We start from the raw sequence: 24,836 nt of genomic DNA, 5'->3' as shown, positions 1-24,836 counted from the left end.
TACATCCATGTCCTGGCTGTCTTGTCTGGACTCCTGAGAGAACTTCTCTCAGAAAGTTGGTTGCACAAATGGTGGATTATGAATTATGAATATAAGAAGCCACATGCAGATATGTTGAAGAAGAGCATTCTGGTTTTGTTCAAATTTCGGGGTTACATATAGGTATTTTTGCCAGTCAATTTTTATGATATAAAAATGCTCACATTATTGTTTCTTTGTACAGTACAACATATTTCTCTTGTTAACAGAAGTTTTATCAGTATACATACACTGTTTTATCTGCAAAACAATTCCCATGCCTATAGGTGGTTTGCAGACCTTATAAATGGATACATTTAAAAGAAGTGCCCAGAGGATGAAAAAGTAATAAATTTTAACATCTCAAATTGCTTTCTCTCTGGCTAGGCCCTTAGGTGTCAATTCTGATGCAGAAAAAAAATTAGCAAAAAGCCAGGTTTTCAAATTTCAAATTTTCTTTTTTTAAAATACTTTTTATTTTTTAAATTTTTATTGTGGTAAAAGTGAATTACAAATCTTTCACAGTAATATTTAAGGCACATAGTGATGATGAATGAGGGGCATTCCCACCACCAGTGCTGTCCTCCCTCCACCTCTATTCCTAGCATGCATCTCCCTCTTTTACCCCCCATAATGCTAGTGTAACTGGTCCCCTTTTGTACAGCTTGTTGTGGAATGGGTATTGATTCTGTTGTCCTTGACTTTGGATTTTGTATTCAAGTCTGATCATCTAATTTTCTTTTTACCTGAAGGGAAAAAAAGATTTTTTTTAAATTTAAGGCTTTTGCAGAGAACTAACTTCCTAAAGTTTGATAAGAAACAATTTTTAGAAGGGGCAATAAAAGAGACAAACATGAAAGAAATGCAAATCTATACCTGGTAAAAGTTTTCTTTTTTTTAATTTTTATTTTGAATTATGAGAACAAAAGATGCAAAGAAAGAGGACAAGGTAAAGTTAAAGTGGAAGGACAATCACCCATAACATAATTCTCAGAAGTCCCCTTGCTGATATCTTAACTTTGAACTTTCAGCCAAAGAACGTTAAGATAAAATAAAACAGAATCCATGTGCGATTATTTTGTCCCTCGAGTCCCCAGACTGTAGCACATTATAATATTTCTTAACAGCACACAAGGCAATCTAAAGCCATCAAACTTACGTAACTCCTTTAACATTAGAGGCATAGTATTTTTTACATTTCCATGTACTGAATATTAGCTTAAGTTAACCTCAAATTTTAAGTGGGTGATTTTTAAGGATTAGAGTCAAAGGAGCACAGTAAAAACGTTGTTAGAGTGGCAATTGTTGTTTGCATAGGCCAACCAAAATATGAGAGGCATGGAAAGGAATAACCTTGGCCTAAATACAAAGAGATCCTACCCCTGAAGTTTCCTGGCATAAGACCAAATCTAGGCTTCAGGCAAGTTATCGTCCGATCCAAGACATTCTCCGTAGTGCCAACACACTTTTCACAGTCTCTGTTGTTGGTATCATGTTTCTGTATTAAAGATTCTGGAGTCTGCATGTCCTACATTGAAGTCATGATGTGGAGTGTCTTCTCTTTTCACCTCACCATGAAAGGGCAATGCAGGAAGCCCTTTCCTGTAAGCAGGTTGTTGTTGTTAAGTCTTCTCAGTGTTAAGGGAAGTCTCTTTTGAGCAGGACGATGTCTGAGCAGTGGTAGGGTCTTCCGTGGTAGAGGATTGCTTCCAGGTGATGCTATAGACAAACATCACAATTAAGGGGCAATACAGCAAGCCCTATCCATTAAGCAGGTCATTGTTCTTGTTGTCTTCTCAGTGTTAAGGGGTGTTTCTTTTGAGTAGATAGATGTCAGAGCAGCTGTAGGGTCTTTCCTGGTACAGGAATGCCACCAGGTGATGTTATATACAACCTTGGAAGTTTTGTAAATGTCTTCTGTAGATCAAGGGGTGAATGGAGAATGCCCATTCTTCTGAGGCCTGTGCCTGGTCTTTATGTCAATATTCAGGGAGTAAGGTCTCACTGCACTACAAGATTTGTGTGTTCAGATCTCTATTAGATAAGAACCTATTGGTATGTATAGTATTTTCCCATTTTAGTGTGCCTAAGCAAACAAGAAATAAAGCCACATGGTGCTATCAGATATATGGGGGCGTAAGAATATTTCCAACAAGACCCATGACTTGGTTCAAACATAAGTATTAAACTGAGGGATTCTTTCACACCAAATTCCATATTGAGCAGTTCACAAAAGAAGATGAAAAAAACATGGGGGGGGGGAATCGTCACTGTATAAGAAAATATTCAGCAAAAGTTTATAGAAGTCAAAGAAAACACCCATAAAATGTTGAAAACATATAAGTGTCTTTTATATGCCTTTTAAAATAGTTGGGTGGGTGTTAACTCCAGGGCACCACTTTGGTCTGTGACTTAGGACTCTACAGTACTTAAGTTAGAAAGGGTAAATGAGGAGTAATGACGATAGGAATTAAAGAAGTTAAAGAGAAATATGAACTTATGAAGGAGTATGCAAAGGGGCAGAGTAAAAAATGGACATTCTGCATACATAAAATATAATTCAATGATAGTGAGTACTATTAATGTTTCTTGAGTGAGTACTATTAATGTTTCTTGTGTGAGTACTATTAATGTTTCTTGTGTGAGTACTATTAACCTCCGGCATGGCAGGGGCCTGCCACACCTCCTCCTGCTAGACTCCGGGCTCCAAGAAAGGAGAGATCCTTCAAGAAGCCAGGAGGCCAGAAGTTCAGAGCCCCACCCAGACCCTCCCTAAGGAGCTGAATGGATAATGGAGGAAGGCCTAGGGTTCCTTCAAGCTCCACCAAGGGATCCAACTCACCGGCTTGCCCAGGCATGTGGCCCGGGAAAGCCCTGGAGATCTGGAGCAAGGCGGTAGAGGGGTGCTGGGGTTACCCAGGTCCTGCACCCCCACTAGGCCTGGTCAAGCAGACCTCCAGCATGGCGGGGGCCTGCCAAACCTCCTCCTGCTAGACTCCCGGCTCCAAGAAAGGAGAGATCCTTCAAGAAGCCAGGAGGCCAGAAGTTCAGAGCCCCACCCAGACCCTCCCTAAGGAGCTGAATGGATAATGGGGGAAGGCCTAGGGTTCCTTCAAGCTCTACCAAGGGACCCAACTCACCGGCTTGCCCAGGCATGTGGCCCGGGAAAGCCCTGGAGATCTGGAGCAAGGCGGTAGAGGGGTGCTGGGGTTACCCAGGTCCTGCACCCCCACTAGGCCTGGTCAAGCAGACCTCCAGCATGGCGGGGGGCCTGCCAAACCTCCTCCTGCTAGACTCCCGGCTCCAAGAAAGGAGAGATCCTTCAAGAAGCCAGGAGGCCAGAAGTTCAGAGCCCCACCCAGACCCTCCCTAAGGAGCTGAATGGATAATGGGGGAAGGCCTAGGGTTCCTTCAAGCTCTACCAAGGGACCCAACTCACCGGCTTGCCCAGGCATGTGGCCCGGGAAAGCCCTGGAGATCTGGAGCAAGGCAGTAGAGGGGTGCTGGGGTTACCCAGGTCCCGCACCCCCACTAGGCCTGGTCAAGCAGACCTCCAGCATGGCGGGGGCCTGCCAAACCTCCTCCTGCTAGACTCCCGGCTCCCGGTAAAAGTTTTCTTAACAATACATTGCTTCATCCAGGCCAAACTTTGGTTGTTAAATCTGAGGTAAAAATTAATTAGTAAGTCACTCAGAATCCCTAATAGATTTCCTAAATCATACATTCTGTTCATCTGTTTATATTTTTTCTTTTGTTTTTTTGGGCCACACCCAGCAGTGCTCAGGGGTTACTCCTGGCTCTATGCTCAGGAATGCTCCTGGCAGGCTCAGGGGACCATATGGGATGCTGGGATTCAAACCACCATCTTTCTGCATGCAAGGCAAATGCCTTACCTCCATGCTATCTCTCCGGCCCTCATCTGTTTATTTTTTTAAAATAATTTTTATTTTGACCAAAGTGGATTAAAGCTACAGGGCCCTTTAAAAGACTATGAGGATTAAAGTTGTTTTTAAGAATATTTTGGTGCTGATTTTTCCAGGTAAAGAGAAATTTAATAAAGGCTATATTTGCCTGTATTAATCCTTATATTTAGAAGTAAATGCTCAAATATATAGATATATAAAGACAAATAGAATATATATATTCTTAATAAAGAATAAGGGAGATTTGTATTTAGGCCAAATAAATGTTCATAACTAATCATAAGAAATATTACCCTTACTATCAGGAAAGTTTGGTCAGCCGCCTGTACTGAGGAAGGACCTCTCAGTGGGCCTTCTGACAAATTTTTTAGATTGTGGCAGTAATACATCCAGCTTTCTGGGAATAAAAAGCCCTATATATCTACTAAGCCACTCTCTTGCACTTTTTCTTTCAAAGATAAGTATATCCTTGTTAAGTTTTGTCCTGGTTGATCTATTCACCAGGTGACAGAGTGGTGTTGTATTCTCTCAATATTATTGTGTTGCTACTGCTAGCTTTCTTTAAGTATATCAGCAGTTATTTGAGGTATCTTGCTAGCTCCTTTTTGTGTGAATTTATGTTCAGGAGTGTGATGTCTTCCTGGTGTACACATCCCTTGATTATTAAGAAAGAGAATGTAGCTCTGGAGCCATAGTACATAGTGGTAGAGAGTTTGCCTTGCACACGGCTAACCCAGGACCAACCTGGGATCAATCCTCAACATCCCATATGGTCCCTCAAGCCAGGACACCTGAGTGTCACCAGGTGTGGCCCAAAAACCAAACAACAACAACAAAAAGGATTTTTTTTCTGGGGGTGGAGTGCCACATATATATACATATACATATGTCACCAGGTGTGGCCCAAAAACCAAACAACAACCAAAAAAAGAAGAAATAAAAGAAAGTGGACTTTTTGTTGTTGTTTGGTTTTGGGGCCACATCTGGTGACATTTGTATATGTATATATATATATGGCATTCCACCCCAGAAAACTGGATACACATTCTTCTCCAATGCACATGTGTTATTCTCCAGAATAGAACGCATGCTGGTCTATAAAACATACCTCCATGAAATCAAAAGGATATAAAATAAAAATTGTACTGGCTACCTTCTCAGATCACAATGTACTGAAATTAAAAGTGAATTACAAAGGGACACAGGAGAAAAAATTTAAAACCTGGAAATTATACAACCAGTGGTTCATACATGATATCAAAAGGAAATCAATCAATTCCTGGAAACAAATGTAAATAAAGACACAAATTATCAGAATTTGTGAGATACAGCAAAAGCAGTACAAGAGAAAAATTTATAGCTTTGCAAGCACACATCAGGAAGGAAGAAGGGGCTTACATAAATAGCTTAATGACACAGCTTATAAAATTAGAAAATGATTAACAAAATGAACCAAAAATAGGTAGGTCGAAGGAAATAATAAAACTTAGAGCAGAAATTAATAAGTTGAAATTCAAAAAACAAAACAATTTGAAAGATCAACAAAAGCAAAAGTTGGTTCTTTGAAAAAATAAACAAGATTGATAAACTACTAGCAAAATTCACAAATAAAGGGAGTGAGAAACTTAATAAACTATATTAGAAATAAACAATGGTAGATCACTGCAGATACTACAGAGATTCAAAGATAATCAGAGACTTCTTTTGAAAAACTCTATGCCACAAAACATGAGAATCTGAAAGAAATAGATAAATTCTTGGACTTTTACAATCTTCCACAGTTGAACCAGGATGATCTAGCATGTATAAACAGAAACAATACTATGGAGGAAGTTAAAATAGTAATCAAAAGTTTTCCCAAAAACAAAAGCCCAGGCCCAAATGAATTCACTAACAAATTCTTTCAAACCTTTCAAGAGAACTACTATCAATCCTTTTCAGGCTCTTTTGGGAAAGTGAAGAAACAGAAACAACTTCTAAATAGTTTTTAATGAAGCTAACATCACCCTGATACCCAAACCTATCACAGATGCTGCAAAAAGAAAGAAGAAAAAAAAAAAAAAAGAAAACAACACACAAATATCCCCAATGAACACAGATGCAAAGATCCTCAACAAAAACCTGGCAAATAGGATCCAATGCCTCATCAAGAAGGTCATGCACCATGACCAAGTAGGTTTCATTTCAGGATAGCAAGGATGATTTACATATGTAAATCAATCATCAGAATACACCATATCAACAAAGGAAAAATAAAAAATATATGATCATATCAGTAGGCAGAGAAAGCATTCGATAAGTTCCAACACCTATTAATGATAAAAACTCTCAGTAAGATGGGAGTGGAAGGAACTATTCTCAATATAGTCAAGACCATCTACCACAAGCCAATGGAAAATATTATTCTCAATGGGATAAATTAAAAGTCTTTCCTCTAAAATCTGGTACAAGACAAAGCTGCCTCCTCTCACCACTCCTATTTAACATGTGCTGGAAGTTCTTGCCTTAGCAATTAGGCAAGAAAAAGACATCCAGATACTAAAGAAAAAAGTCAAACTATCACTGTTTGCGGATGACACGGTACTATATTTAGAAAACCCTAAAGACTCTAACAAAAGGCTCTAGAACCAATATGTTCATATAGCAAAGTGGCAGTCTACAAAATTAAAACACAAAAATCAATGGCTTTCTTAGATACAAATAATGATAGAGAAGAAATGGTCATTAAAAAGACAATCTCATTCATGTTACTGCCACACAAGTTCAAATACCTTGGAGTCAACATAACTGAAGAGGTGAAAGACCTATACAAAGAAAACTACAAAGACCTGTTTCAATAAATAAACAAGGACACAAGGAAATGGAGGTATATACATTGTTCATGGGTTGGGATGGCTAACATCATTAAAATGGCAATATTCCCCAAACCATTGTAAAGATTTAATGATTCACTTCATTTAAAGAACATGTATTACTTGGTACAGTTGAATTAACTAATCATAATAGATTTGTTTTTAGGTGAGAGGAAGAGAAATTATTTATTAAAAAAAGAAAAGAAAAGAAAAAAGTAGATAAAAGAGTATAGTAACAAAAAATTGGTGAATATAATTTTATTTCTAATGAGGTCATTAAGTCATTGTCATAATTTTAGTAAGCTCTTGTTGATAGTTGACCATTCTGTTACTTTATTTTTTTTTTCGAATATTAGGGGACTTCAGAGAAACATTGCATCTAAATTGTTGTGTTCATATGGGGATGACAGTATTAAGCAAAATTGAGGGGCTGGAGAGATAGCATAGAGGTAAGGTGTTTGCCTTGCATGCAGAAGGACGGTGGTTAGAATCCCGGCATCTCATATGGTCCCCCAAGCCTGCCAGGAGCTATTTCTGAGCGTGTAGCCAGGAGTAACCCCTGAGCGCTGCCAGGTGTGACCCAAAAAACAAAACAAAAACAAAAATGAAGTTGTCCAGCAATTGTGGTCCAGAAATTTGAAGAATTATTACTGATACTTGGAATTTGTGGGGCTGTTTTCAGCTGTCAGGGCTTCCAGAAATACAAGAAGGCAGGAGTAGAGTGCCTATATTCACTCCATTATGTTCTGGTGATATCTAAAATCCTGGCATATCTAAAGTTTTGGTTGTTTTGGTGTTTCTGATTAGAGCTATAAAGAAGTGATGAAGCAGGGACATTGTCAAAGTGGTGATTGTGGGTGATAGGTGCAGCAGTTGTGGCTGCTGTAGGGTCTTAATTGGCCCCCACTCCTTCCAAGTTTAGCAACATTTAGCTACATGTTGTATGTACCCATGATTTTTCATGGCTTGGTTTACATAAAGAACATAGTGGTTTCATGAAATTGGCAGGGAACAGACATGGTAGCCTTAGTGGAGATGTTTAAGAAATGCTTTCTTAACTATTCTGTATATTATATATCAGTTTATTTTACATTATATGTTTATTTTTCTGTTACAGAAACCAAGCCTCTTAAACAATAACTGCTAAAATGAGCTTAACATATTTCATGGTACTTACATTATAAGTATTGTGAAAATTTACTACTGTTTCACCACTTTGCACCTGAGTAGATTCATATGACACCATGATGACAAGGAAGTAACAACAATTTAATCAAATGGCAGATTTCCCTGCCTCACCACCTAAAGGTGAGATGAAATCAGAAGACCCTCCATCATAAGATCTGTGCAAAAGCCAAAAATCACTAATGAAGGAAGACTGACTGCAACAACCTGGAATGAGCAGAATGTTTCCTCTGGGACCACAAAGAAAGATTTTATGCCAGGCTTTGCTCTAGGATCTGTGTAAAAGCCAAGATCTATAATAATAGAAGAATGATTCTGACAACTGCCACTGAATAGAACTTTTCCTGGGACCACAAAGACAGACCTTGATGTTTGACAACTTACATGCCTGGAGCCTATAGTCAGTCTCATGACAGATGTTTCAAGGGTAGGGACACCCTCTATCTTAGGCCACAGAAATTTTCTTTTTAATTCCCCCAATGTTTACTGCATGTATGCAAAAAGAGAAGGAAGTAAGAAAAACAAACAAAACACTTGCTTGCCACATCTGCCACACACCCATTTTTTCTTCTCTTTTCCTTTCTTTCAATTTTATTTATACTTATAGCTTCTAGATAGAGGCCCCCACTTTCTTTTTTACAGAACTATAGAACATGAATCAACTGGTTCTGTCTCCCATATAAACTGAGAAAAGAAAAAAAGAATAAAAGGTTAAATGGGACCCAGGAGCCAAATGGCCCCAGGAGCATAGAAAGTAAATTAAAAAATGGTCAGGCCTAAATACCCAAACCAATGTCAATGAGAGTAGAATTAAGAATTTCAAACTACACAAGCTATACACCAAATGGGCCTGCTACCCTAGTAGTCTAGGGGGCTAAGTGTGGAGGTACGGGTTGCATGATGGGAACTGTGGCAGAGAGAGGTCAACACTGAAGATGGGAAAGGTCCTAATTCACTGTCACGTGTTAATTAATTACAACTATGATAAACTTGTAAAAAAAATTAAAAATAAGTATTGTGAACATTGTATGGAAATTTACATAGATTTTTATCTCAAGATAGCTTGCACAACAATGTTCTGAGATTTTTTTTTCAGATACAGAATGATCCTCAGATAAAACATAAAATCAAGAAACAGCATTTACTTTACCCTCACAGATAGTGGATTTTTATTTTATCTTCTCATCAAAAAAATGAACATGGCATTTTTCTGACAAGGGACCAAGGGATAAAATACATTAGTTTATATTTTAGTAAAGATAATGGACTTTTTGACATAATGAAATAAAAACAGACTATGCCTATCAAATCTATACACCTGTTCGAGTCGATGAACTGGAACATGGTCTTATCAACAAAAGTACCAAAATGGTTTTATTTATACTCAACCAGTTCTGGGGGAAATCAAAGTTCTCACTTTCATCATTTACTGACATCAGAGCATCACCTTTCTTGGCCAATGATTTTCAGTTAAAGAATTTGCCCACCTCCTTTGCCCTTACCTGCTAGTATGACATCCTTAGAGATGATGGATTTATGCACATCTCAAGATTTCAGAATATTGGTGTTTCAGTGGCTAATGCCCATCTTGAACGTGATTTCTATGAAGATTTATCTTTAATGACGCTTCTGCTCCCTCTTCATCTAGTTCTCAGGAAAAAGGATTTGTATGTTAAGTGTCTGGATAAGAATTTATAAATACATGTTAGCAAATATATGGTCATCATACAGTGAGCTGTAAGGACTGATTTTCTTTTTCTCTCCTAACAAAAATGAAATTTTTGTGTCTAAGAAAGATGTTGAATCAACTATAAAGCTGATGTATTTGTGGTAATTATTATTCAGACACCCAGATAATGTATACATAAAGTATACATAATTCTATCTATTACTACTTTATGTAGAGAAAATTGTACTTAAGTGGGACTTCAATATTTTAAAAAAATCAAAGCCAAAGATTGAGAGCTAAGATTGTTTACTGGCATGTTAGAGAAGGTGAATTGTAGACAGTCATGGTACTTAAAGCAGCAAGTGAGAGGAGAGAAAATAAAGGAGAAAGGTAGCAAGGTGTCTGTGGCTATTTGAATGCCTTGTCATAAAGGCTTTGGACTCAAACACTATAAATATTTTGCTCACATTTTCTGGGCTCAGAAGTTAAGAGCTAAAGCAGTATCAAGATCTATAGCAGTGCAGCAGGTAGTCATTGCAGTCTCTCTGCAAACTCTAAATGGAAATGGCTTCTTCTGCCTGATGCTAACATTCCCTGTAGCCAGTTGACATGGTTTAAATCTCAGTGCTCCATCTTCACATGTTCTTCTCCTCTCTGTTTGCAAGGAGGCCCAAACAAAGAAGCCTTATTTTTAAGGGGAATAAATTAATCATATCTGAAAATGTCTCCTTTCAAAAATGGTAATATTTATAGGGAATAAGGTTGATATCTATTGAGAGGTCTTTTTGTTTTTGTTTTTTTTATCATTAGTGAACTGTCCTTTTTCTTTAAAGTCAGCAGTATATGAAGGCTCTATGGCACATACACAGAAAGCCCCCCTTTCAGATGACTATTCTATTTGTATGGATAGTAAAAAATTGTTTCTGAGGTTTTATTCTTATTCATATCGCTTGTAACTGCCATTTTAAAGTCTCTTGACATCAGTGCTTAGACAATTCCTTTCAACCTCTAGTCTGGGCATGACCTCAGAAAAGTTCCTTAAATCCCCATGTACTGTGGATAGACCTTATTATCTTCCTTAAACCATGTGTTATCAGGGCAGACCTTGGGTTCTTCCTTATACTCTGTGTCCTATGGGCAGTCCTCTAGCAGAGGAGTGGTGGAGTGTTTTAGAGTGGTTCTTTCTAACACCCTGTGACTGCAGAAAAAAAATCGCAGCTTTTCTTTACACGTTATGTCCTTTGGACAGAACTCAGTCCTTCTTCAGGCCCAGCAAATCCCACCTTCAGGACTCAGGTCCATGCCTTACTTTTTAGTATTTTTTGTTTGTTTACTTGTTTTGGTCACACACAGCATCGCTCAGGGCTAACTCCTGGCTCTATGCTCAGAAATAGCTCTCTGCAGGCTCCGGGGACCATATGAGCTGTAGGGATTCAAAACAATGTCCTTCTGCATGCAAGGCAAATGTCTTACCTCCCCACTATTTATCCAACCCCCATTCCTTACTTTCTATGTGTGATGTTCCAGCTATAATGACAATGTGTCTGGGACATTTCCTGAATTGACTCAGTACTGTATATGGTTTTGTGTTTTTTTTTTTCTTCAAGACAACCAGGACAGAGGTGAGCACCACACACACAGCAGACCCTTCTGTTATTTCTGCTCTCATCTCTGTAACTGATTTTTGGATCCAAGATTATTGGAGAAATCCGCTCAGAATCGAAACCACTCAACCACTCTTCCTGCCATAGCTTGTGGCATTTTATAGGAATGTTTAATATGCATTAGAAATGCAACTGGACATGGGCAACCTTTCCTTTGTGCACCCCAGAGGGTTAGGTGCTGGCTTGGGGAAGCCTATGCTTCCCCTTTGGACTAAGAGGGATACAGGGTACAAAGTTGAGCTTCTAAAAGCAACTTGCATCTGACCTTTGAACTCTGAAAAGCTTTGATCTTTGAAAAGCCTTTGAAAGTTCCCAAGAACAGACCTGGATCAAGAGAATACAGGAATAAGCTCTGGCAATACATGCAGGCAACCCAAGTTTCACCCATGACACCCTGAAGGGTCCCCCAATTCCTGGCATATCATTGGGTGTGGCCTAAACCCAACATAGGGAAAAGAGCATGCCTGTGACTCTCTGTGTTTGATCCTCTGAATTAAAACTTTGTCTTCAGTGACAAAATATTTTCTCCATGGTATTTTTCTCCACAAGAGCATTCAATGAATGTTTATTTGAAATTTAGGTCCTGGCCTAGAAGACCTTATTTTAAGAACTTCACTATTTCTTTTAATAAAAATGCATGTTTTCTTTATGTGAATGATTTTCAAAAGGAAGTTACAAAGAAACATACTTTTTCTGTGAGTTTGAATGAGGAACCTGCATGGGGAACCAGGTGCTTGTCTTTAGACCATGTACCCTACCTTTTACCCATTTGCACTTTTATCTTAGAAACTAATGCTGATAACAGACCTGCTGCCTGCCTTTTTCTGATTAGCTCCCGATCAGTTTCTCTTTAATATTCCCTCTTTCCCTCCCTCTCCTCTTCTCTATTCCACTCTCCTTTTTCTTGGTTGAATCCAATGAGCAAATCATGAGATTTGAAAGAAACATAATAGGGCCCGGAGAGATAGCACAGCAGCGTTTGCCTTGCAAGCAGCCGATCCAGGACCTAAGGTGGTTGGTTCGAATACCGGTGTCCCATACGGTCCCCCGAGCCTGCCAGGAGCTATTTCTGAGTAGACAGCCAGGAGTAACCCCTGAGCACCGCCGGGTGTGGCCCAAAACCAAACAAACAAAAAAAAAAAAAAAAGAAAGAAACATAATAAACTTACTAGCTGTTTCCAATTTATATGGATTTAATAATTAATAAACATGTGTTATCACAATAAGGGATAAAAGTCCAAATACAACAGTTAAGATCATTGCGAATAATGAAGCACAAGAATATTTTTCCGTTCAAATTGTAACTATGAAAGGATGCCCAGTAGCACTAATAATTTTTTCTTGGATAAAATACCTAACCAAATTCAACAGCATGATTTTAGTTTATATCTCAAAATACAAAATAGATATATACAAGACTCTAGAATAAATAAATGAAGGGCTAACTACATATAAGATAAATATTTTTTTTTTTTTTGGGTCACACCCGGCAGTGCTCAGGGGTTATTCCTGGCTCCAGGCTCAGAAATTGCCCCTGGCAGGCACAGGGGACCATATGGGATGCCGGGATTCGAACCGATGACCTCCTGCATGAAAGGCAAACGCCTTACCTCCATGCTATCTCTCCGGCCCCAAGATAAATATTTTAGGTCTTCTAAATAGTTAATCACTAACATTTTATCATTATGATTATATATGTAATTGGTATTATTGTATTTATATTGTATATATATATGTATATATGCATATATATTGTGTGTGTATATTTTATATATCCTGTGGCTGGAACCCAAGTAAGATTTTCTATATAATATATACATGCAGCATTTTGTTTTATGACACACAGAATGTATCATCTATCATGTGACCAAGGATGCTGGCTTTGAATCGCAGGGGCCAGGTTTACTGATGACATGGGACCCTGGGACCCTGTATTGGACATAGACCTGCCCCAGTCCTTCTGGTCCTGGTCAGATACTTGTAGAAAGCTGAACCTTGAGCTTCCTGAAAAGCTTTTTTGCTTAATGAATATAGATCTTAGTTTAGAAGGTTGATAAATTTTTGAAGAATAGACAGATCTTCTGGGCTGAACACTTGGTCCAGGTGACTGGGACCCCCCCCCCCCACGCCAGGTGGGTCTTCATGGCCGGCCCTGGCAAGTCGGGCCCTGGGGGGCAGGCAGAGGAGGGAAACCCCTCCCATTCAATTCTCAAACTGGAGAGGGAGCTCGCAGTTGGACCCAGCAGAGCGCACATGCCTGGAAAGCCGTCCCTCTGTTTTTCTGGTATGTTAGGGTCGCTGGTCGGGCAGCGGGCCACAGATCTCCTGGGTTGAACACTTGGTCCAGGAGACTGGGACCACCCCCCACACCAGGCAAGTCTTCATGGCCGGCCCTGGCAAGTCGGGCCCTGGGGGGCAGGAGGAGGAGGGAAACCCCTCCCTTATGTATATTCAACCCCCTGTTGTTTTTTGCTAGTAATACTATTTTTAAGCATTATCCAAAAACATTCCTGATACTAGACTGTTCCGAGGAATAGAATCAGGATGCCCAAGATTCTGATAAAACACTCAAATTGACCTTTATTGTCTAGTCTTTTATGTATTACCTCTCCCCTCACCCCTTTTTCTCTCCTACCTCCTCATACCCAAACCCTGAACCATTATCTTCCCCTTATTCAACCTTCCTTATCCTCAGTTCCTGATTGGGTAGACACCAAGACTGACCTTCTGCTCCAACACCACCATCCAGCTCCTCATTGAATGACACCCTCTCGGTCCTCAGCTCATGCCTATACAAACAACTACAATCAACACGCCTGTTGACCCATGCTTGGTGGCCCCTCATGCCCCCATCAAACTATGGACTGTTGCATGATACCGGAATCAGCTTCAACATAACCCCTACTTCAAGGACAATATAGGGTTTTGTAATGCTGCAAAACATGTCTCAAACTCAACTATCAACTGTTGTCTTCAAATACCCTTGTTTTCTTTCTTTTTTTTTCTTTTTAAAACATAATAGGGTCACATGCATCTCTTTTGTATATCTCAGATGTATTCCCTTACATCTATAACTTTTTTGCAAATATCCTCATATAGTGACAATTTTGCCCACTAGATTAGTTATTTGATTGTTTGATTTTCCCCCTGTAAGATCTGATTCATAAGCAATACTGGTAGAAGAGTAACTCTGTATAGATTTCACGTTTATACCAAGTTACGGGAAATAGACTTTATTCGTTGGCCCCAGATGCACCAACAATAACTTGTGGCATTGCTTCTCTTTTGCATAGGCACATTAAAATGGGAAAATAATACATATGCAAACAAGTTTTTATCTAATAGAGATGGAAACACAAATTTGGTAATGTAATTAGGCCTTTTACCCTGAACATTGGCATAATGATTTGGCTCAGGCCTCAGAAGAATGGGCATCGCCCACACACACCTGAACTATGGAAACAACCACAAGTGTCTTTAACACTCCCAGGATCCAAGCCTCTACCAGAGAAGACCTACCACAGCTTTGGCATTGATTTACTCCAAAGAGTACTCCCAATACCCAGGTGACTCAGCAACAGTCTGCATGCAGGGCAGATCACTCTGCATTTAATGATATGCTGAAACTAGAGGATGCTCCACATCAGCCTGACATCGATGAAAGAAATGCACAGAATCCAGAGTCTTTAAATATAAAAGTCTGATACCAACTATAGCTAAAGTGTGCAAAAGTTTCACTGGGACCTTGAGATTGACTGGAGTTGGATAGATTGGTATGCCTGGAACCCAGAGTTTGTCTTATGCCAATAAACTTCTGGGGTGAGGCCTTTTTGTAATCAAGTCAAGGACTTTTTTTTTCCATTTTCTCCATTTTTCTGGACCTATGCAAACATTGGCGATTGCCACTATCACACCTTTACTATATTTTTTTACTCTTATCCATTAAGGAAAAAAAATACAACTTACTGAACTTAAAAACAAATTACTGTAGTAGAATGCCTGTCTCGAGTACAGGTAGGGGATGGGAAGGGGGGAGGGGGTAATGATGCACTGGTGAAGGGGGGGTGTTCTGGTTATGACTGTAACCCAAATATGATCATGTTACTTAAATAAAAAATATATTCAATAAAAAAAGAAATAAATAAGTCTTAAGGTTAAAAATTTTTTTTGAAGAATATGTTGATAATTATTATGCAATGTAAATGTTTTTAATCCATGTATACTCCAGAGAACTAAAAGTGAACCAAATATTAAATGTATTCTATATTTTACTATAAGAAGAAAAGGTTTTAGCTTTAACACTTTTTAAAATTGTCAGGCAAAAAAATCTATTGTTTATTATTTTAGTATTTAGAAGATTAGATTTTGATAGTTGCTGAGATGTAGAAGCTTATAAAGACATGTGAAATTGTAACCCTAAAATATATGCAGTCATGTTAGCCAGGTTACCTTAATTAATGAAATACAGGTATTTAACAGAAATATGGCACTTGGATCCTAGACTTTGGAGTGCAGAACAGGAACCAGCCTAATTCTTTCACTAACTTCTTCACTAACAACAATTTTGTTCCTCTGGGCAAAGCCCTCCTCCCGGGACCTCAGATTCCAAATAAACAAGACTGGCTCACTGGCTCTCCGAGCTCCAGTTCTTCCTTTACTTTTTCCACTGTGGAGAAGCCTGTGCTCTCTTAAACATGTATTTTCTCTCTGTTTCTTTATATCTTTTAAATTAAATTCTGCTCAGTTAAAACCATTTTGCTTCACACACACACACACACACACACACACACACACACACACACACACACACACAAACCATCAAAACTTGGTGAATAACCACCCTCAACTCACAGAGGAGTACAGCATCGTGTGTGGGTCTTACCTCTTCAGGAATGCTTCCTGGACCTGAGACCTTCCATTTGTGCCTGGCTATGATGCAGGCATCTGTTGGCCCCATAGGTCAGCAATGTCCAGTGTCCTCTACTAGGAGAGGGTCTGAGAGAAACAGAGCAAAACAGAGAGAAACAGAGAAAATGAGCGAACAGGGCATGTCTCCAACTTTACTGCTCCACTTTCTGTGCTTTTGGCAAAGTATGTGTGGACATTAGAGATGAGAATAAGCCTGGGATGCCAGCCACAGGGCCAGTCTGAAAAGCTGTAACAATTTTCTGGGCTTCTTTCGGCCTCTTTTTGTCTCTTATAGAATGCCGTTGAGAATAAAATGTGAATTTTAATACACTAAAATATGGGTTATTGACAGGTGATCAAGAACTGCTAGCTGTCTGCATGATTGCTGTGCCATTCTCTTGAGATTAGCATGATTCATTGGAGAATGTCATTAGTGGAAGGCAGTGAAAGTGACATAAAAGTGAGTAACCAAACCCACTGGCTTATGAAAGCTTTCACAGCTATTTTGTACTATCCGTCATCTCTTTCTCACTTTGAGGCTTGTCGTTTGAAAAATACACCACCTTCAGTATACTTCCATTCTGTCTATTTCCTCATGAGTATTTTGCCCTGTGTCATTGTGCAACAAATGTTTATTTATTGACTACCTAGCAACCTAATACAGCCAGAGAATTTGGCACTTGTGCCAGAAAGTTTTGCTCTATAGAATTGTTCCTTTGTACTTGTTCTAAGTGTAATCATTTCTGGAATGACAGCCAATGAAACAACAGGCTGGGCAGTGTCTTTGGAATCTGAAAGTTAGGTAACTTGAAGGACTGGCCAATGTAGCTGGGTGAAAATTCAGTTTATTGCCTTTTCCAAAGTGCATCTGCTGTCTTGCTAAGGAGAATAGGTATTATCATGGGCAGAAACGTGTTTTTGTTCCTGATTGTGGGGGTTCTTGGTGCCTGGTATCTGTACACACCCCTGCCAGCGAACTCCGAGCAGCCCTGGGCACTGATGTTCATGGGAGCAAGTCTGAAGACTGCATTAAATTTGGTAAGTGGAGAATTTATGATTTGTAATACATAACAGTTTAATGTTTTAGTAAAATTGTTTCTCCTGCTCTTGAGGGAATATATGGATGCCAGGAATTGAACCTGGGTGGCCGCGTGCAAAGCAAAAACCCCACCAACTGGACTATCTCTCAAGCCTGAAAAATGTACTCCTAAGGATTGCCAACTGATTTGAAAACCATAATTTTAACTTCTTTAAAGCAAACTTGCAGAAAGACCATGAAAGTAGTGCAGGAGTTTTGATTGTCAATATTAAAAGATGGTGTGCTACCAAGAAAGAAGAAAGTCTCCTGGGGAATGCTAGGTCCCAGCCAGATAAATTTGAGTAATGGACTACTCTGTTCTGATACTCATTCAGGAACAGGCTACTTAACAGACACATTTCTAAACATACTGGCTGAGAAAAATAAAGGGAGATGGGAAATAGATGGTGCTCAGGTCAGGCAGAGCTGCTGAGGGGGAAGAGAAGACCTGGGAGGCACTGGTCATGGAAACCAATCTCAGACCTTGGCCCTAAGGTAGCATTGGTGCCCTTGGCCCCACACCTTCTGTTGTCTTCTCTTCAGGGCACCTCTCTCAAAATTTGTGAAAACACCGAAAGGACACTGGGCACTCGGAATCAGTGAATTGTGGGGAAACAGGTTTAGCAACACAGGCTGTAGAAAATAGACCTGGCTGACATTGCAGTCTGCACACTGTAAATAGGTTCCAGGGAAAACTATATTGATCCAGTTGACAAGCAATGATCAACTTATGAAATTCTCTCCCCTGCTCCATGCGTTTGACCTATGATCCCCAGTTTATGACATGGAAAGAACAAGTCCCAGGCTGATGACCAGAGATACTTTATTCTATTCTAACAATTTTTATGTAGGGCAAGAGATATAAGATTCATGCAGGGTGGCAGAGCCAGGGACAGAGTAGAAGGACAGTTAGGGAGAAGATAAATTTTGGAGTTTAGGAATGTTTCAGGAGCTGCACAGTGGAAATAAATATGCGGTTCATAGTTAATACCCTTAACCAGAGCTCTCTGCATAAAAGTAGAGAAGGTCTGGATTCAAGCCTTAGAGTAACCACTGATCATGGGGAGATGTTCCCTCTTTTTGCTGTTCTTTTCCAGCTCTGGAATGGTGTCTATAAAGAATCCTCCTTCCTTGGAAAGGCTACCTTGCTCTAATGTAACTAAGTCTAAGGTTATAAATTACTCTCCTACTTCTTACCACATTTATAAAAAAAAAAAACAAAAAAAAAACCTGCTCTTTTACTAAAGACAGCTTTTACGTTAATTGTAAGATTGGAAAAAAATCTATGCTTCATTTCAGGGAAATGGTTTTGGTATAAAAACCATTTTCTGGGCCCATAGAGGAATAATAAAACCTCCAGTTACAATCCAATGTAAAATTAGTCATATCTTATTAAAGTATGAAATGGGTGTAGCTACAGGAACTTGAGTAGGCTCTGTATTATAAACAACCTTGTAATCACGGTGTTTAATAAAGTAATTTAAAAAAAAAAAGTTACTTTGGTTGGGATCTTGCTAATCTGTAATTGCTTTATCAGAAAGGACCCCATTCAGAAGCAAAAAATAACCTCTAAAAATGTCCAGTCTCTTGTGTATCTCATTTTTTCTATTCACACTAAAGAGTCATCCATGCCCTTGTCCTCCTTTCTAAGCAACATGCTCATCACTATAGTGGCTTTTAATCTGTCTTAATTCTTCCCTCTCTTTTGTCCATATTTTACAATGGCAGGCCTCAAATTAGTTTTTTAGATTTTCTAACCTCAGAGGGCCCTTCTAGGATAGAGATAGAGGCTCCACTTCTATTTTTTTCAAGTGTCAGTGATAGTCACTTTAAGATGTTACCCCAGTAATCAATGTATTTGAGCTCTTGGGCTGTTCCATGTCCTTGCCAGAGTGCCCAAAACCTGACAATCAGAAGTCCTCAGTGGAACCCACAATTAGTATATAAGGCCTGTCTCAGAGTCTCTGACGCTTAAATCAAGCCAATAAGACAAATGTTCAGGGTTCTGTAAATACACACCCGCAACATTAGAATTTTGGGTTCAGTAGGTTTCTACTAGAGGTTTTGAAGTATGTAAATTAATATCATTTTTATTTTCGTAAACAGAGGTTATGTTACTCTGCTAATAGAAACCTTTTACCATTTTTCAGAAAGATATCTCATTTTACTGAATCTATACAAACAAGAAATTACAATGAAGTATTAAATATGTAAAAGATATTGAGAAAAAAACCTGTCTCCATTCTTCCATAGATGCAGTTTAGCTGTTTATCATGGGCCATGGAGAAAAAGAAGTACTGTGTAAAATCAATACAGTTTAACTAGCAATATTAAATTTATAAGGAATATTTTTATTTCCCATAATTTTTAAGTGTTTAATTTTCTAAGAGCAGTATGATCTAAGTCTGTAGTATCTAAGATCCTTTTCCACTGACCTGACAAAAAAGTATTAGAACTACTCTGAAGATATAATTTAAAAATATCCTCATAACAGTCTAGTTTGACCATACAGTTTCTTCTTTTAGAATACAGCCCTCAAAGCTCTACACATTCCTTTTTTTTCCCAGTAAACATATTTCCATCCATTATCTTTCTTGCTTAAAATACACATCTAAATTCTATATTGCCATACACCACAGGTTTAACCTTTTATCTTACTGAGCTTGAGTTTGATTTCTCAAGAAATTTGAAGACGGGGGCGGGGTCAAGAAAAAAAAAGAAATTTGAAGACAAGTTGTTAGACATTCTTACAACTAGCATGGCGAAATTGTATTCTATAGCACTCATTAAAGACTTTTAATATTTCTTTGAGTAAAAACTTTAAATTAGTTTCATGGATACCAATGGCTCATTGCATTTGACAAGAAAAGTTTGCTTCATGTTGGAAATTAGGAAGACATATTTATCTTTAAGAATATTGTCAATAGGGCCTGGAGAGATAGCACAGCGGTGTATGCCTTGCAAGCAGCAGATCCAGGACCAAAGGTGGTTAGTTCGAATCCCGGTGTACCATATGGTCCCCCATGCCTGTCAGGAGCTATTTCTGAGCAGACAGCCAGGAGTAAGCCCGAGCACCGCCGGGTGTGGCCCAAAAGCCAAAAAAAAAAAAAAAAGAATATAGTCAATAGAGGCTCTGGAGAAATAGCACAGCAGTAGGACATTAGCCTTGAATGTGGCTGACCCAGGATGAACCTGGGTTTGATTCCCTGCATCCCATCTGGTCCCCCAAACCAGGATCGATTTCTGAACGCATAGTCAGGAGTAACCCCTGAGCATCACCTGGTGTGTCCCCCCAAAAAATAAAATAAAATAAAATAAAATAAAAAAGAATATTGTCAATAAAACTTTTATATTAAAAGGTTTAAAATAGTAAGATGAAACAGTGAGGATTTCACACAAGTAGGTAAAGTTTTATTAAGGTCAAATTAAATTTGATACCTGATGACAAAACTGACATAAAGTAAAATTACTATTGAAAGACTATGTATTCCTCGGAATTATACAAAATAACTAGCAATATAGTCTAAAAAAGGTATCATAGTAATTTGAATTTTTTTCTACACAAGTTTCCATTCTTATCATTAAAGTTTAAGGGGATGCTCCTTGCAGATTGATAAAGTGCCCTCATTTTTTGGAATATTCTAATAAAGAGTCAATAAATTTCTTGGGCTGAATAATTCCTTTGGGATGGGTGGGTAGAAGAGTCTAAAACCAGGAGCCCTTTGGTGCCCTCTTTTTCAAGAACTGTTTAGCCTTTTCTCCAGAGGGATTAATTTCTTCAGGTCTGAGTTTCTAAACATTCTCAATGTGTTATGTCTTCATAGTTCCTAGTGCTGTCCTCATTAACATTTAGCTTCCCTCAACATAGTCTCCAACCAACTCCCACATTTGGTAGGTGAGCAGTGACAAGTAAAGAATAATAATTACAAACACCCAAATGAAGCAAAATAGACATTCTCTAGTGTAATGCAATTGGTTCAGGTCTAACATTTTCTACTTCATACCTCAACCTGAATCCAAGATTCCAGTATTCCAGAAGTTCAGGCAACAAACACATGTGTGGTCACCACAAATATACACATTTTATACACCACACATATATACACTTATATACCACACATATAGACATTAGATTTGATTTTTCTCTAGCCCTCTAAAAATGGCAGGAGGAAAGCTAAGGCTGGACAAGAAATTCAGACATCTCCATGAAAAATTAGCTCTGTCAGCCAATTGAGACTGCTCAGTGTTTCCTGACCTTCACAATGTGCTCCTAGGCTGTTTCTTAGAGGAGCATAAAAAGAGGTCCTCTGGTACCAAAACCAGCAAATTATGGCTAAATCACTGTAAAACCTAAGGCAGTAAGATATTACCACTTTTAGTTTTCCTGATGTTCCCAATCTGCATTTACAAAGCCTTTAGGACTCTAATCCTTAACACATCAGTTTCTCAACTTCAAAACTGTAGCTATTTAAGATGGTGATTTTCACCATTCCCAGCTCTCACTTACCCTGAGGAGGGAAACAGTTGACTATTCAACTCTAGGGACTGTAATGCAGGCAGTAAGAGAATTGGCAGAAGCAAAATCAGTAGCTGCGCAGGTGCTAAAGCACAAAGGCATTTGCATTATTTTCAGAATTGTCATCTTCAGATTTTGCTCCTGGAGAGAGGAGTAAGGCCTTTTGTATTTTGTTGTGAAGGAGCACAAGAGGTATTGCATAGTAGCCTGAAAACCCAGGCCAAGAGAGCCTGATAATCCCTGAGCATTTTCAAAGGCCAATTGTTTCAACAGGTGTTGCTGATTATCTTTAGACTTAACTTGCTTCTGAATTGCATTTGTCAGTCTCCCCAAAAGTTCTGGATATGGTTTGGAGATCTTATGAAATGTCTTTGTATAATTGCCTTTATTTTTTTCTTTTTCTTCCTTTATTTTTTATAATAGTTTTCTTTAAGCCCCATGGTTACATACATGTTTGTAGATGGTTTTAGTCATTAAAGTACACCCCCTTCACCAATGCCTTTAAATTTAGCATCTGTATAAAGCCCACAGTTGCCTTGAAGACATGACCAAAAATGGCACAAAGCAAGGTAACTTGCCATTTCCCTTTTCTGTTGGTAGCTCTTTTCTTTTTGTTTTTTTGGCCACACCCAGAGACGTTCAGGAATTACTTCTGGCTATGCATTGAGAAATCACTCCTGGCTCCGGGAACCATATGGGACGCTGGGGATCAAACCCAGGTCTGTCCTGGGTCAGCCACATGCAAGGCAAATACCCTACCACTGTGTTTTCCCTCAGGCCCTTCTGTTGGTATCTCATAAATCAGAATTTCATCCCTTGAAAATTTTCCCACAGAATGACCTAAAGCATGAATTTTTGTCTTTGTTTTATCACTGAACACATTTTCCATTGTATGTATTGACAAGGGCTTTAGGCAGGTCCTAGCAACCACAATGAAATCCTGGGGAGTCCAAGATGTGTCTTCACTCTACCCTGTAAGGTATTAATTAGAGTACGGAAATTTAGGCCCATATGAAGCACAGACGTATTTTAAATGATAGAATGACTACTACGTTTCTTAAGCTTTCATAAGATGAAGGCTGATTTTCCTCCAGATAGAAGAGGAAAAGGATATGAAGCTGATTTATCCTTTATATGGTCCTTATCTGATGGATTGAAGGTTGAGATATACAGAGGAGATGGAGGTCTCTCAAGTTTGGTGCCAGTAGTGAGTGGTAAATTTCTAGTCCTGGGAAGGATTTTAAACATAGAATATGTCTACAGTGGGAAGGCACCTATCTTTTTCAGTACATGGACACCAGAAGAGCTGAGGGGCTAATTTTCTGTTTGTCTATTTTGTCTTTATTCCTCTTAAAGGTTTCAGCAGGAGGAACTTTATCTGTTTTATCTTTAATCCCATTAGAGCGCCATTTACTCAACTTTTTCTTTCATATGATATCTAGTATCCTCCATTCCAGTGTTACATTCCAAAACCAACATATGGAGACAGTAATTTCCCATGCCACGCATATTTGAAGGGAAATCTAACCCTCACCCTTAAATGTCCTGTACACATTGTCCTTAACCCTTTTCCAAAATTTGGTCACCATGGTGCCTTTGTCAGGGAACCAGGGATCAATTTCAGAGACAATTTTAAAACAGGGCTAGAGCTGATCCTGTGTAATAAGAACTCTAGTTCTGCTCAAAAAAAAAAAATGCTGAATCAAGTCAATAAAGAGCTTGGCACATTCCGTTTTCCATGAGAGTTGTTGAGAAAGCTTGGTACAGCCCTATTTCAGTTCCATTTTAATGTGAGAGTATGGCTAGGATTCTAACTCCCGAATACCCTGGAAAATTGGTTATCCCACTCACCTCTTTTTATGGGGACCCACCAAATGCACTACTTCTATCTTGGTGTGCCTGATGTGATGACCCAGTCAACCAGCGAGGACCCCTCAGCAGATGACATAAAGAATATGCCCCCAGATGATGGCCAGAGATACTTTATTTTATTCTAATAATGCTTAGATAAGACAAGAGAAAATGGGGTAAGGGTAGGGTAGCAGGTTCAGGGACTTAGCAGAAGGATTGCAAGGATCGCATAAAGAATCAGTAAGAAGCTCAATATAAATATTGGCATTTAGGAATGTCTCAGAAGCATCAGAGTAGGTAATAAAAGTGCCTTGTAAGATTGATAGATAAGGAGCCGGAGGGATAGTATGGAAGTAAGGCATTTGCCTTTCATGCAGAAGAACCGTGGTTGGAATCCCCTGTGCCTGCCAGGGGCAATTTCTGAGCATAGAGCCAGGAGTAACATCTGAACGCTGCCGGGTGTGACCCAAAAACCAATAAAAAAGATTGATAGATAATACCTTTTACTTGAACTCTGTGATGGAGGAGGGAAGACCTGAATCAAGCCCGACCTCTGATCATGGGATATGGCACAATTCTTGGTGCTATACTTCTCCATGTCTGGAGTGATGTCTCCAAAGCTCCAAAGCTCCAAAGATTCTCTGGAGAATATCCAGAGCAATTTCTCTAGGGGGGCCCATTTGCCAGGTACTTCTGGAACAGGAAGGTTCCAATAGAAATTAATACAAACAGTGCAAGACGCAGCACACATGGCCGAGGAAAACCCTTGAAATACACCTACTCATGCATCATGATATGAAGACATGATATGGAGGATTGTCACATGTTTCTGTTAGTGCTATGGCTCAGGAGTTTATAAGGAGGTATCTCTGCTGCACAGCCTCAGCAGACCTGTTCAATTTGGGCAGGCTCTGGAGTTGTTAGAAGCATAAAGAATTTTTCAAAGCTCTGTCCTGGTCCTATCAAAGATTGTCCAAGAAAGGGATTACTTCTTTTCCTTTCATCTCTGGCAGTTGCCTTTTCATCCCTTTAGGAAACCTCTCAGAATCACTTGCTGCTAGAGCTATCTCCCTCTTCTTGTACATCAGCTGCAGTATGTCAGGAGAGCACTGTAGTCTTCCATTTCTGTGTCCTTGAGCCCCAGAGTGGTTGACTATTGGTCCTATTCTCTT

The 24,836-nt window shown here is 39.1% G+C and overlaps 1 protein-coding gene and 1 long non-coding RNA gene across 5 annotated transcripts in view; one reads left to right on the top strand and one right to left on the bottom strand.

Moving 5' to 3' along the window:
- The window catches only part of LOC126013249 (arylacetamide deacetylase-like), a 184,390-nt gene that overhangs the window by 151,532 nt on the left and 8,022 nt on the right, over positions 1-24,836 (top strand). Inside the window, exon 1 of one of the 4 annotated variants that reach the window (XM_049776266.1) lies at positions 16,923-17,257. The exons of the other annotated variants lie outside the window; for them this stretch is intronic. Coding sequence (XP_049632223.1) covers positions 17,120-17,257 — 138 coding nt within the window. The 5' untranslated portion in view covers positions 16,923-17,119. Of the gene's footprint in view, positions 1-16,922; positions 17,258-24,836 lie in introns of those variants that run through there. 4 annotated transcript variants of the gene reach the window in all.
- LOC126013276 (uncharacterized) overlaps positions 1-24,836 on the bottom strand; it is a 234,190-nt gene that overhangs the window by 201,717 nt on the left and 7,637 nt on the right. The gene's annotated exons all lie outside the window — the stretch shown is intronic.

Source organism: Suncus etruscus, chromosome 7 (assembly GCF_024139225.1).
Source record: "Suncus etruscus isolate mSunEtr1 chromosome 7, mSunEtr1.pri.cur, whole genome shotgun sequence".
NCBI classification, from domain to species: domain Eukaryota; kingdom Metazoa; phylum Chordata; class Mammalia; order Eulipotyphla; family Soricidae; genus Suncus; species Suncus etruscus.
This window is presented reverse-complemented; position numbering and strand designations above follow the sequence as displayed.